General features: G+C 40.9%; 2 protein-coding genes across 5 annotated transcripts in view; one reads left to right on the top strand and one right to left on the bottom strand.

Moving 5' to 3' along the window:
- The window catches only part of ATP2C2 (ATPase secretory pathway Ca2+ transporting 2), a 24,556-nt gene extending 23,853 nt beyond the window's left edge, over nucleotides 1-703 (top strand). For both annotated transcript variants that reach the window (XM_080552043.1, XM_080552044.1), the window contains exon 27: nucleotides 204-703. In XM_080552043.1, coding sequence (XP_080408169.1) covers nucleotides 204-316 — 113 coding nt within the window. In that variant the 3' untranslated portion in view covers nucleotides 317-703. The remainder of the gene's footprint in view (nucleotides 1-203) is intronic.
- Nucleotides 632-14,678, bottom strand: MEAK7 (MTOR associated protein, eak-7 homolog). Of its 3 annotated transcripts, none has more exons than XM_080552045.1 (9): nucleotides 14,580-14,678; nucleotides 14,075-14,170; nucleotides 12,756-12,932; nucleotides 9,840-10,070; nucleotides 9,084-9,228; nucleotides 7,968-8,408; nucleotides 6,560-6,678; nucleotides 5,145-5,324; nucleotides 632-3,917 (listed from the first exon to the last, which is right to left on the bottom strand). In XM_080552045.1, exons 3-9 carry the CDS (start codon nucleotides 12,921-12,923, stop codon nucleotides 3,795-3,797), a joined length of 1,407 nt encoding a protein of 468 aa, XP_080408171.1. In that variant the 5' UTR covers nucleotides 12,924-12,932; nucleotides 14,075-14,170; nucleotides 14,580-14,678; the 3' UTR covers nucleotides 632-3,794. The 3 variants fall into 3 exon arrangements, with proteins under 3 accessions (XP_080408171.1, XP_080408173.1, XP_080408172.1); XM_080552047.1 differs by lacking the exon at nucleotides 14,580-14,678 and adding an exon at nucleotides 14,467-14,487; XM_080552046.1 differs by lacking the exon at nucleotides 14,580-14,678 and adding an exon at nucleotides 14,406-14,426.

Below are 14,678 nucleotides of genomic sequence, written 5' to 3'. Positions count from 1 at the left end.
CTATACCAACTGACTGCATATTCCTTGTCTATTGCAGTCATTTCTCTAATTCAACAGCTACCACAAGCATAGCCAGGCCATACCTCTACGTAGTTACACCAGCACAAATACCTACTGCAGGAGGCCCCTTAATTAGTGATCCCTGCCCAGCCCAAAATCCAGCTGTCCACTGTGTTCACCTCTGCTCTGTTTCCTCTCGGCAGACCTGCTGTTTCTTACTGGACTGGCTTCCTCCGTTTTCATCGTGTCCGAGTTGGTCAAACTCTGTGAAAAACACTGCTGCCAAACAAAGCACACAAAGGAGTGTCATAACTGATGCAGACTTCCTCTAAAGACATACTCGGATTGGAGCTGTGATGCTGGGTAACTCGAACGCACCATTTTCTGATGATGCACGTCTTTTCTGAAGATACCCAAGTAAATCTGTACCGACAGTTCTTCCTGCTCCAGTGCGTTCCTTCTGCACACTGTACCTAAGCTGTTTGAGCTGTCTACAGAACCCTCTGGACTGGCTCGTGTTTTAAACCAAGATCAGGTATATTTTTATAACGTTGCTCTGTATGCCAAGAATGCTGTGATAGCCCCCAAACAAAATAAGGCAATTTCACGCCTGTACAGAAATATCTACTGTGCATAAATTGAATTTTTATTTATTTAAATCACAATGATTTTTATTAATAAAAATCTATGTTTTAAAACATTACATTCACGTATCTGAACAAGACTCTTGATTGAGACCCATCCTTTTATTTTAAATTAGATTAATGGAAAATAACTGCCTTCATGAGCACTTCTTTTCCTATAGGCAATCTACAATGTTTCTAGAGTCCGTGATACCTAGCTTTGCTTTAACAGACTCTCAAGGAACCTGGCATGAGATTTCAAATGAACCGTAGAGATCTGAAGTGCTAGCACTCCCGTCAGCCTTTGCTGAAAACCAGTCATTTTTTACTCCTACTGGTCACATAGGGGCAAAAGTAGACGGCTGATCTGCTGCACGGTGGCAGACAGAATTAATGGGGAAGGGATTCACTCTCACAAGCACACGAGAATGAAGATGACTTGCATACTTGCAGGAATATTAAGCTTTGCAGTTGGATCAACAGCTGCATAAAAGTGAGTGAGAGATGTTTAGATCATAGCTAAACTCACTGCTGACAGCCACTTTCTGGACATTTGTTGATGCAGGAACATGAAGCACAGATTGCTTAATCATTAGGTACTGGGGGGTGGGGGAGAGAAAAAAAATAAAAGTTGACTCTCTTCCAAGCCAGTCTTGAATAATGCCATCTGCTGCTTGGATCAGGAGTTTCCTACTAAATAGTGCTTCACTGACATCTGCTACAATTACCAATGTCAGTTTCCTTCTTGCCCTAGCGTAACACCTTCACTTTAAAGTGAAGATAAGAGTCTCAGATACAAACTTGTCATAAAACACAATTTCAGAGGTCAAAATGCTATGCCAGTCTTCACAAGATGATATTTAAACAGGATTATACTTTTGATTCATAGTCTAGAAAGAACCAGCTAGACTGTCACTTACTTTAAATCAAAGAAAACCCAGCCACTGTAATACTTTTGGTGTAGAGTAGGCTTTGTGCAATTCACCCTCCCCAGTTACCGCTTGCAAAGATGTCTTCTTGCTGTTTTTTTTTTTTAAATATCCTTGCAAATGGTTTCAGTCCTCAAGGAAAAGTGTCTGCCTCGTTACTGGACAAAAAGAAAGGTTAGCAGTTTGCTTAACATGTAATTGCAGAAGTTCAGCTGTCTCATTTCTACATGTCTTCCACTTCAGCAGTATTTAGTAAGCTTAGCCATTGCCTAAGACAAAGAATACTTCTGAGGCTTATGGTGGGAGTCTGACAATACCATGTTAAAACAAAGCCAGCATCGCCACACTTGCAGAAAGCATCATGGACTTAGTAGCTGCCTATACAGTATTTTCTACTGTATGCTATTTAAGATTCTTAAAAAAGTACAGAAAGAAAATTACAGAAAGGATCAGTATAACTCTTCCAAGGCTTACTTTTTTTTTCCTTCCCTAACTGCTACAAACTTGGGAAACTATCTTGTTTATTTACTTAGCCACAACATAAAAGCAGTAAGCTCAGGCCTTTCACAGCATATATGCTCTGATCATTAGTGCAAGCAGCACGTTAAATGCTAAGCTGAGTTCCAGAACGTGTGGCTGCAGAGATTTCTTCATGTTCTCCTCTCAAGGCTGAATTCATATTGTTTAAGTACAATAACAAAAGTGGGATCTATATTAAGGCACAAGAACAGATTATTCAGAATATTCAAAAGTGGTTCCCTGTGAAAAGCATCAGAGGGGGTAAAGACCACATACAAGAAAATGTTAACGGAAAGCATTTGAAGGAGGGCCGTATGATCAGGAATTGTAGCAATACTACAGACTTACAGCATATGTTTTACTCTACGATGCATGGAAATCAAACTTTTTCTATGAGAAACTCATGCTAGTACAAAGAGGAACTGACACAGTCCTTTTACATAGGAAGAGAAAGGCTGACCATCACACATACTTATAACCAAACACAATTTGCTGAGCTAGAAATGACAGTCCCTGATAGAAATGAGGGTTATTTTTGACAAGTTAATTACAGAGAGAATTAGCAAGGTCAAACTAAAAAGCATGTGAATAGATTTAAGTAGAAAAAGCCCTGAGTGGAGAGTTCACAAAACTGGTCTTGGCTGGTGAACAGCCAACAAAACAGAGGAAAAAAAACCAACCTGCTAGTTACGTTTTGCACTTTTTTTCATAATACAGTGACAATTATGTGGAAATAAAGTGTGCAGCAGTCTTCAGAGAAGTTAAAGGCATAAGCCTGATTTTTAAAATTTTATTTATTTACAAGCTATCTGCAGATACTAGTCCCAATTACCTGTGGATGCTTCTTCCTTAATCCTTTTTACAGCCTCATCTTTTTCTCCAGTCTCAAGCAAATCTACTAAAGAAGGCAGCTCCCCTTGAGAATTTCTGCTTGAGGTATGTTTGTTCTGGGAGCACAGGGTTGGCCCATTCTTAGAATAAGTATGTCTCAATGACTCCAATGGCTTTGTTCTCCTAAGTTTAAAAAACAATAGGCAAATTTCTCCAGAAACATATTAAGTGAGCTTTACTTAACTGTAGTGTATTACCATAAAACTCAATGCCGTATACTTAGCATCCTGCACCTTACAGCCCATAGAGTCACTTGCTTAAAATCTGACTTAGAAAAAACTGAGATTCACTGCTTTAATTGCAGCAATGCAAATTAACAGCATTCTTCGTATGGAATCATGAGGACTATTCTATGTTTGCCGATGTAAGATACAATTACAATTTGGAAGCTTCACCACCTAATTTCATTGCATGCAAATAAATACGTGTAGTTGAGGTGTAAGAGCCTTAATCAAAGTATTAGCTAGTCTTTACGTAAATACACATTAATTCTCCAAGTCAATAAGCAGTACTGTCAATAAGATATTCTTTGGTTTTTAAACTTTATATGCAGGCAGGATCTATCAGAAATGCTAGTAAGTTCACATTCAGCTAGAACTTAATCATTAGATATCTTTTAAATACCTAGTTATTTTTTCTGTCTTCCCCAGGCTAAGCCCTTCAGGCAGGATAATTTACTGGACCTAAATGTTACATAAGTACGAAACTTATGCTTAGTCCCAGATAATTAGGTAAATGTAAGGAAAAAAAACAAAAGAGGAAGAACATTCTGTCCAAAGAACATGAAAATTCAGGAGCAAAAAAAAGGGGGTTTCATGTTACTGTGAATCTTTTAGTTGTCTTCGTCATCTTCAATGGGTTCTCGTAAACCTTCGCTCTGCCGACTTTTTCCAGTCATTTCTAATAATGCCTGGGCCTCGGGATCCACATCCAAGATACTCTTCTTCCCTTTTGTCTGTAAAGCAAAATAAAATAAAGTCAATTCACAATGTCATTATGAATGAATCAGTATTAGGCTAAAAGGAGGAAACATACTCAACAATCCACAAGTAACGTGGTTTTGCAAGCTCGTCACAATGACGGATGCATGCTTTCCATGTAAGGCATTTAAGATTCACTGGGATACATCCAGTGTCTTTAATTGCTGCAGATACACAAGACAGTCATAAAATTTTCCTAAGAGGACAGTGAATTGTTTCACGTATGTTCAGGTTACAAGTCAGCCAGAACATACTGGTTAACCCAACCACAATTTCAAGTGTAGCTGTCAGCTTTTTGCAAAAAACGGAGATTCGAGTACAATTTAACAGTTCCTGTAAACAATTTGTTCTGTTTCTACTTAGAGCTATGTGTCCAGTGAACAGACAGAGTACATTAATTTAGTATTAAAAGAAATAAAGATTAAAAACAAAGAAAACAAGCAACTGTGCAAAGCAGACAGTTTAATAAGTTAAATTGCAGAGACAGAGGAGACAGGAAAGGTCTCCTACTCATTCTCAGGAATAAACCAGGTGCAGAAAGACCAACAATACTCTATTCACAAACTATTTAAGCAAAAAGCTCTTTGTATCCTTGCTGAAACCAGGTTTCCTAGGCACTTCAAATATTACTGTTCTATACAGAGTATCAGCTGTTTAAATGCAGGTCTTGCCATGTTTTTATTAGTCTTCCGTCAGATAAGGAAGTGCTGGGATTGGAGCTGCAAGGATTATAAACAGCTAATCTGTTGTAAAACAACAATAAATTACAACTTACTGATAAAGGAATATTTTGGAGCTCTCAGTTCTCTTCCTGAGCTACGGATTAGACTTTATTTACGCGCTTCTAGTGCTTTGTTTCTGTTTTACAAATACTGGGTTTTACTGAACCCCTCCAAGGAGGTTCCTCCTTGAGACCACTCCTCGATATCAGAAAGGCATTTTGAAATTGAGAGTAAAGTATTGCTCTTCAATCACCTCACGGCTCCTGATGTTTTTTCATGTTGGAATTCTCAAAAATTCCACTACCGTTTTACAATTTTCTTGCTACAAAATATACTGCACCTCAAAGTGAGTTAAAGAAAACATTATTCATTATGGTAAAGAGAAAGCGCTTGTGAGAAAACCAAAACTGGAAGTTTTTCCTTCACATCTCCCATGCCAATCAGGAATCAGTTTCACAGGTTTCAGTTTTGTTCACCAACCTCTGTACTTTCAGGCAAGTCTCCCACTGCCCAAACTTCTAGGGCATCCAGTGTAAAATTCTCTTTAGCTGACAGCTGAGGGCTATTGTAGGTGGTACATCGGGGTTTGGCTTTACTGTGTCCTTTCCCGTAGTCACTGTCTATCCAGAGGCCGAAGTAATCGTGTTGTCCACCCATACCCTGTGAACCAAAGCAGCACACTAAACACTTGCTACACACGTACAATACAGTGGACAAGTTACGAAACCTAGAGTATAAATTGCCAGTTTTAGTATCTATGCCATGCTTCTGTGGGTAGGTGAAAAAGGATATTCTGAGTGAACCTCAGCTACTGTACACAAATCCGATATTCCCACAGACAAACCAGAGTTTACTTGAGTGCTACTGCCTTCCCTGTACGTTTTACAGAGTCACAGCTGAACTGCTTGCAGATACTGAATTTGGCACGAGAAATTTAGCTCCCTGGCTTTCACTTATGGACTGACAGTTCCATTTTAAATAGGGCAGAAGCATTGGGTTTAGCTGCCTGTTTTCTGTTTAGAAAACCATCCACAGAAATGGATACCGTAATTCGATGTTGTTTTCTTCAGAGCAAATTTACCTGAGACTGCTACGATTCCCAAAGTTACAGGCACACAGCACAACGAATCTGTAAAGCACTGCTCAAAACAGATGGTGTGCTGTTGTTCTGTAGAAAATCTGCATCTGGAGAGCTCATTCATGGGCTTGAGTAAAGGGAGCTTCTGCCACTGGAACCACACAACAGCAGCAGCCTACCTAGAACTCTCATACTCTAATTCTGTTGGGCTTTCTCAGTCTTCAGTAATTTAAAAAGCAGTTGCTGTGGCATTGAGAACAGCCAGTAGAAGGCTCTTCTATTACTTAGATCAGCCAGCTTATGCTGCTTCAATGATGTGGATACACGCTGCCAGAAAAACAGGAATCAAGCACTGTTTTCTTCCAGAAAACAGGAATCAAGGACTCCTAGAAGGGCGTGTGTGATCATCAAACTTGGTAAAATAAATGTGTTCCCATAGTCTTCATAACCCTAACCTGCATAAAGCCCACCTACTTAGACCAGACATGAATAAATTCTATCTTAGTAGATTTGGTACTTCAGAATACGTATCAACTACAAAAAAAAGTAAGAACTCTATTAGTACCCTAAGCAGTTCTCCATCATTATCCATAGTTCACACATTGCACTGATGCTTAATGCTAAAAAAATAAATAAATAAGAATCCTCCTGGTAAAACTGTGAGACGAATAGCATAGAGAAAGGATGAAAACACCCTCAGAGAAAAAAACAAGTGAAACAAATCTGCTGAAAGATGTAACGAGAGAAAAAAAAAAAAAAACATTTGCAAACATCAGCCATTAATCCAATTTCCAAATTGTCATTTCTTAGTACTTACTAGTCCATTTGGCATTGTTTGTTGGCTATGGTTCAAATACATGTAGTGGTCGTTGTATCCTGTGTATGTATATACAGCGAGAGAGGGGGAAACAGAGAACAGAAAGCATCTATTGTCACCTGCAAACAGAAAAAAGCATGTGAGGTCAGACAAGTGGCCAGACAGTAGCTTGCTAACAAACAGGATAGGAAAAAGGTATTGAAGAAATGCAGCTGAATAAATGAAAGCAGCTGCAATCTCAGAAAGCCAATATCTATGTCTAATCAAGATCTAGACCTATTGTTTACTGTCAGTTAACTCTGTGCAGGGTCACAGAAATCAATGGGATTATGTGGCTGTGACCAAGGGCGGTCAGAGGCATGACTAGTACATTACATTACTAAGCAAGGGTACACCTATCACAGCCTTGCATCGTGTCATCTAAAACTGGCCAACCGCTGGACCCGTACAAACTGGTATAAGTGCAGACACCCTTAGTTCTGACTGTATATACAGATATACAGATCAGTTTGGGGTCAATGAATTTAGAGTACAGCTTTCATTATGCCCAGTTTTGCACTCAGAAAGCCTGTGGCGTGTAGAATAGCACTGCATGTGTTATTCTATCAGGAAAAAACAGAAGGAAAATGTTGTGTAACCAACGTAATAGTGTATTAACTGAGGGGGGTGGTAATTAGCATATATTACTTAAGTATAGCAATTGAGTTTTTTAATGTATCAAAAGCAAGGATTCCCAAAAGGATATATTATCTGAAGTCCATCTTTTTTTTTTTTCCCAGAAAGACATATTTCCAGAAAGAAAAGTTATTTCCATAGAGTTACAAGAAGCCCCTCTCCCCCCTCCTGAGTTTTCAAGGGAATAAAATGTTTGTTCTGTACAGCGGAACTTTTCGCTGTTGGATTTTTAAAGGGAAGCAAAGGCAGAGAGAGCTAGTGTGCAAATGGTAACGGAAGGCTTAGCTGCCGTTGCCATCTGCTGGACAAACATTGCCATCTGCTGGACATGTTATTGAAACTGTACTTCCTTGTTTATACTGTATTTCATTCATTTTTCACTTCACTTTCACCTATGGAGCTACAGGAGTTGATAGCTTTCCCTGAAAAGGAAACCATGATCAATAAGTCCTGCAATTTTAAGTCTTACCAAATGACAGACAAACTATAAACATTCATCAGCAATATGCCTGACCGAGCACAAGGGCAAAGTAACTTGGTATGTTTTATACATGCTTCCAAAATGAGTACAGTTTTGCTGCAGGAAAATACACTTGAAGCCATGGAAATACTGGGTGTTATGAAAGTAAAATGACAGCATCCATTAAGCAAACAGGATTCTTGTACCTGCACAGAACACACAATGTTTACCAGAACCCTAAGATATTAACAGAAAAAGAAAAGTGAGTTTTACCTTGAAACTGTGGTTTCACTTCCCAGGAGTGAGATGCAAACCCACCAAAGATATAGCCATCTAAGTCCCTTAAGATCACTATGCAGGGACCTTTGTTCACTATATGCCCGCATAACTGTGAAAAGCTTTCTCCGTGAAGTCTGGAAGAAAACAAAAGCCGCCACTTGTGCTGTAGCTCTGCTGGCAAATGGGAGTTGATGTATATGATGGATGGGATGTCAAAGAGACTGACAAGTCCTCTTCCTTTGATGCCTTTGCAGCCTGGAACCAAGTTGACTATTTCTTTGGTTTGGTCTGGGAGAGAGTGCAGAACATGGAGGCCTTGCCTGATAACAACACTGAGAAAAGTTGAGATGTGTGGAACTCGGTACACCCAATCCTCAATGACACTTTGATCAAAATTCATCTCCATTAGCTGAGGACCCACAGGTTTTGCCCCATCTAAATAACGAGATACATGGAACAGCAGTAAGCCTCCTAGCCTGTACCTTCTTTCAGGAAAATAATCAGTTGATTTAAGTGCAGAAAAGATACTCCATTATTTAGGCATGAAAACACAAACAAAAGGAGATGGAGATAGTAAATTGTCAGCTACATTAAAGAGATGCATGCACAGAGCTGAGAAACGTTGGACTGTGACACCCATTCACTGAGCTGTCATGATTAAGAAATGTGGACTCATGGTTACAACATGTGAGTTTTTTTGTTTTGGTTTTTTTTTTTTTTTTTTTTTTTTTTTTTTTTTTTTTACAAAACAGCCATATCTATAATTACAACAGTACAAAGGTAAATCTAGGCTTTCCAAAAGGACATACCATCGTAAACATCTGCAGATGCATCAAAACAGTTGTCACCTGCAAGTCAGGTATTTGTAAAACAGACATGTTCCATGGTAAAGTTTTGCATGTCCACTTGAATTGGGACTTCCAATCAAAGCGCTCCTGAACTTACAGGAGAAAGACAGTAAAAGCAGAACAATCAAAATTCCCAAGTTGTTCTCAAAGCACTAGGAACAGGTCTCATCATTTAAACTCAAAGAAAATACGACCCAAAGTTCTTTTGGTGATTATGCAAGCCCTCTGCCATTCTGGAATACAATACATCAGTGCTGCTTACCTGCAAGCTTCAGTTCTGACAGCAGCTGAGAAGCCAGAGCCTTTATTCCACCTGCAGAATCCCTCGTATTCTCCAAATTCCAACCTTTCAGTTCCTTCCTGTAGCTCAGTACATGGACCACAGACATGATCAGATCCTCTGTGAACTTGAAAGATTAAAACATCAACATTTTGTCATTTCTTAAATAAAACTGCCAAAGACTTTCAAAGACTTTCAGAGAACAAAGGCAAGTAGTACTGGTGTTGTAATTCCAACGATAGAAACATCTCTTCTCATGAAGAGTCAGAAATAGCAGAAGTGCTTTGTCAGTGTCATAGGTCCTGAAAAGGATCCTTTTCCAAGACATTTAGTAAATGTTACCTCACAAATCACTTCTGAAAATACATCACAAAAGACAGGGGGAAGAGGGGATGAAAATTTGCAGTGGTAGGAGCCACTACTGAGTTACAGTTTTCTGAGATCCCACTCTTCCACCTAGTGAGCTACTTAATCCATAAATCTATCCCGTGGCTAAGGCTCTGGAAAGCACTTTGCTCAGTTCCCAGAAACACCAGCCACACCACAGGTTTTGCTGGCTCTAGCCTACACTGTTTGTCCAACAAGTCAGTGGCAGAGAGAGGGGAAAAAAAAAAAAAAAAAAACTCAGGAATCCCTGTTCTGAATCATCTTCTGCTCTAAGGTTTACCTTCAGATTACCTACCCTAGTCTCTGCTCTTTTACTGCCCCCCAAAACACACATTTAACCTCTCGGTGTACCTCTTGGATTTGCTTGCCCTTCACAGGACCTTCTGTCGTGGAGATCATTCTCATTATTATGGTAATCTTCTCATCTGCATTCCCTTTTAAGAGGTTTGACATAAAAATTACAAACTGCTCCTTAGCAATCTGCTCGCTCAGCTCAGACGATTTCCCAGTCAGGTCAATACTTTTCATTCCATTGTACAACCGAACAGTCATTTGCTCTGGTAACGGTTCTCGCATATACGCCTACAAGCAGAAAAGTAGCAAAGAACATATTTTTAAAACGAAGAATAACTAATATAATTCAGCTAACGTGTGCTGAGATACACTGCTATGAATGAAGGATTCTGTACCAAGTATCTACTAAAAGAAACAGACTTTTGTCAAAGTACTGGTTTTCCAAGAGAAATAAAAATCTCTATTTTTATAGCAAGTCCTTTCCAATTCAATTTAGTTATTTAAATTGACACAATTATTCTACGAATGCTATGGACTTTAAAAACGTACAAACAAAAATCTGCACTGTAAGCTATCAGCAGGATACTAGCAAATGGTTTGTACATGGCAACTCTGTTGTAAAGGTTTACAACTCTGCTAGTCCGATGTTTAAAATTATAATTCTGCTTTTGATAGTGGAACTCACAGACACTTGAAAGCAAAGGGCAAGTAAAGTTTTTCACATAGCTTCAGTTTTGGCCTCATGAAAATGCAGGCAAAGTATTTAACCCTAAATGCATGTGTAGCAACAATTGTAGAAAATTTTCCTTGCACAGCAACATGCAGGAGAATCCTGAAACAGAACCGAGATCACCTGAGTTTTATAAGGCATCCCTGATGTTGAAATCACAGGGATTGTTCATTTAAGTTGCACGATTGGCCCTTTGAACTGAAGGCTAACTTGTGTACACCACCATACATCACAACACTGCGGAAAGATCTGACTCCGCTTTCAAGAAACATTCACGGCGTTCAAGTTAATTACAGGGTTTAAAAATAAATCATCTAAAATATATCCACACGCTAGGATGTGATTACGCAGCGTCTTCATTGTGCCTAACACGCTGAACACACAACTTGACGCTCACACGCAGAGCCATAGCCCAGTGGGGACTACACCGAAATCAACAGACCTCCACCTGCGTAAAAGCACTCCGGATCAATTCAGTGGAGCTGCTATTACCAATCTATTGCTGGCTCAATCCCACTCCTATCGAAGCCACCAGGAACGTTCCTGTTTGATGTTAATGGTTGTTGCTGTGCATATAGGGTGAGATCCGACGTGCTGAGCTCTACCCTGCTATCATTGACGTCAGCGGTAAAAGTCCCATTGATTTCAGCAGCAGCAGCAGCATTCACGGCTGCAGTCTGACACATTAGCGTGGTTCATATTGAGGGAGGGACCGTCACAGGGGGTACAGCTGTCTTCAAGGGGCTTTCTGAAAGCGCTACATGAGCCTGAAGTAAGCAAGCAGCAGGCAACATCGTTAAAAACGCGCTACACTGAAGGGCTTTTTACTTCACACTGCAGTATTTCCTACCTACTCTGTACCCCCTCCCACCCACCACTTTGCTGCACTATTTTGTTATGCTTATAATTATTCCAGTGAGTAGATTCAGGGGGATGGACTGTAAAAAAGAGCAGCTTTAGAAGACCTCTAACAAACGCAGATCTCTGATAGTTTAGGATCCTTGTTGTAAATGGCTTCAAGAAAGTACCTAGAGATGCTTGCCGTCTGCTTTCCAAGCTACGTGGTGCAGCCTGCTCTGGTCCAGAAGCCACGCAGCTTCCTTCTAGTAAAGGCTACGCAGAATACATGAGTTTGTTGTTGGAGGCCAGTGAATGTTATCAGGTTATTGCTAGATCAAATCTGCCACACAGCAGTCCAGCTAAGGCATAAGCACAGGTGCCAACAATGCAGGCTCGCCATTGCAATAGTCCCTGTGCTAAAGAATTAGGTAGACACCTACGTGCAGTCCTCAAGAAGATTTTAATTTAAGTTGGCAAACAAAACGGATGGGAAAAGACAAAGGTTCATCAAACATCACATTGAGATAAGGGCAAAGCTAAAAAGAGAACTTCGTCCAGGTCCCAGTCAAGTAACAAACACCAAGGACCATGTTTTTGGAGGTATTAGGATTGAAAGACTGGGCAGCAGCAACACTACTTTCAAACTGCTGATAGCTGATAAACAGCCTGGCTGTAATAAGGCTGAGGCTGGTCTATATGCAGACACATCGCTAAATACCTTAAAATATCCTGCCTCTGCCATGGAGTTCTAATTTGATTCCATTAACTGCGTAGCCTATGTAGAAATGAACTTCAATACTACATTCATTTGGACACTTGATTCCTGTCTAACTGAAGTTATGAAGTATTATAACAAATCACTCCTTTTCTTTCTTGATTAGAAAATGAATGCAAAGTTGATCAGAGACTATAATATATGTTAATTAGATAAAATAGGGAGCTGCGGCTTAATCAAGTAAAATTGAATTCTCACTTTTTGATGCAAGTGGAAACATCAAAGACTGTGATGCAATTGAGGGAGAAAGATCTAACCAAATACAAACTGAGCTTGTGACAGCATCTTGAGAAAACCTGTAAGTAATCCCATGCATTCAAATCCCAGGGGAAGAACAGTCTTCCCACTTTTCTGGTTCTGTAAAAGTATTTTCATACCTCCCGAGTTACTTCGGAATCAAGAAAGAGGCAAATTGATCCAACGGTGCAATTTAAGAGAGAAATACAAACTCAATAGTCATTACTGATGCTAAACTGTAAGAAAACATTAAATATCCATTCTACCTCAAAACAGTAATCATTAAGGCAAACAATACGTTAAAAGTAATTATTGCCACATCTTTAATGCCTTTCTAAAATTATGTTCAGTACATTGCATTTCAGATATATCAAGAATAACATATTCTTGCCTGTAGCGCTCCCAGAGTCACAGTTTTCTTTGTAGCTTTTCCATTTTTTGCTGCTGATGAGCCACTTGATCCCGATAAGGTATCGAATACTCCATCAATGTCAGACTGCTCCTCAGGAAGAAATCTGGAAAGGTGGTTCCGATAGGCATTGCTTTCTGCATTTCCCATCTTTCCAACCTGAAGCAAAGGGAAATGGAAAAAAAATTCAAATACAAAAGGCTATTACAATGGTCGCAAAAGACGCGCCAAACAGCCTGACATACCAGTGCAAGTTTTAGAAGAGGGCAAATTACTAGCTTGCTAGGAAACTATTAGAACTACTTTTAAGTCTCCGTGAATATCGAAACTACATAAACTTGAAGAATAATGTGTGTGAGCAGTAACTGTGCTTTAAAAAGCACATCTCTCTGCTAAGACCACCCTGTCTACCAATTCAAACGTCATTCAGGTCTTACCAAATGGAAAAACCAGTATGATTTAATGATTAAATCAGCTTGTACAAAGTGACCACGAGTCTGTCAGCTGGAATACATCAGTAACATGAAGGGAATAGCCTAATTATGGATTATTTATGGCAGATTATGCTACATTTCTAATGCATTAACAGACTGAAGCTAGGTCTGCCAATAATATATGGCACTAAAACAGCATCACTCTGAAGATCACGTGTTTCTACAGACTCAATTCGGCAATCAGTCAAAAAGCTGCTAAGAAATACAGAGTAACCAAAACATTTAGGAGGAAGACTCAAGACCTAACACACAGCTTCATATGAATTCAATAAATTGTTGGGAGCTGGTATCCAAAGAATTGTGGGGGTTTTTTTGTCTGTTTGGTTTTTTTAATACCTTTAACGTACACCTGTGGTTTCTCCCACTGCCTCAGGATTCACCTGCATTACTAATTTAACGCATGTGTTTTTTAACGCGCTGTCAAGGCCACATGCACCAGGTTTCTCCCTGGAGCAGCATGGCACAGACCTAACAGTGCCACAGGGACCTGAAATCCCAGGTTCCGTGACAGACACTGCTGCAAACGGCCTTCCCATCTCCCCAGACTTACACGCTTCTGGGGTGACAACCCCAAAACGGGGAGAAACTGTATAATCTGCCCTTTCGTGTTTTCCTTTCCACAAACTCCTCATTATTTCTGGCACGTCACTTTGGGTTCAGGATTACCACTTCCACACAAACCTTATTTTCTAGGCAAGGCCCTAAAACAGCCCTTCAGAAACATCAGAAGCTCTTTGTTTAGGCTAATCCAACGTGACATTGACTGATAAGCAGCTGTACCTCCGAGTCTGGGTTGGGCTTATTTACCTTAACTGAGTGTTACAGGCCCAAAAGCCTTGCTTCCTGCAAGGAAGATGTCGATCGCGGGATAAACGCCAAAAGGTTAATGGAAATGGCAGTAACCTGGAAGAAAAAGCCGTGAGGACATGGTCACTATCAGCAGGGAACTGACGAGCAGGGCTCCATGCAGGGAGGGCACCGCTCTTGGGAAGGGGGAGACCCAAGGCGAGTAGTTCCTAGCAGGGAGCCAGGCACAAGCCTTGGCGATTTGCAATTTGCTAGCTTTATTATTTCCCCAAAGCCGAGCCCGTCCTTCCCCACCAGATCTGCAACCCCCCAGAAATGGTCCCCATCCCACCTCGGGGGCCGAAGCCGGAGGGAGCGGGAGGCGCCAGCCGCCAGCCCCCCTCTCCCCTTACCCGCAGGGCGCCCTAAGCCGCGGCCTCGCTGCGGAACCCCCCCCAGACCCCTCTCCGCCCCCTCCAGGAGAAGCCCCCGGACCTTTACACCCCACCCCCCCCGCCCCCGGTACCCGACAACCGGCGCCCCCCGGCGCCTGCAGGCTGCCGGGCCGGAGCGGAGCGCGGCGGGGGAATGGCGCCGGGCGGCACCGCCCCTGAGGCGGTGGCGG

Source organism: Anser brachyrhynchus (assembly GCF_964034855.1).
Source record: "Anser brachyrhynchus genome assembly, chromosome: 12".
Lineage (NCBI taxonomy): Eukaryota > Metazoa > Chordata > Aves > Anseriformes > Anatidae > Anser > Anser brachyrhynchus.
This window is presented reverse-complemented; position numbering and strand designations above follow the sequence as displayed.

Excerpts from the sequence above, each read along its gene's own strand:
- MEAK7 (XM_080552045.1), bottom strand. The coding sequence starts at position 12,923 with ATGGGAAATGCAGAAAGCAATGCCTATCGGAACCACCTTTCCAGATTT. Across the intron at positions 8,409-9,083 it reads GTCAGAACTGAAGCTTGCAG|ATGGGGCAAAACCTGTGGGT; the intron begins GTAAGCAGCACT and ends CTCGTTATTTAG. Across the intron at positions 6,679-7,967 it reads AGTGAAACCACAGTTTCAAG|GTGACAATAGATGCTTTCTG; the intron begins GTAAAACTCACT and ends TTCTGTTTGCAG.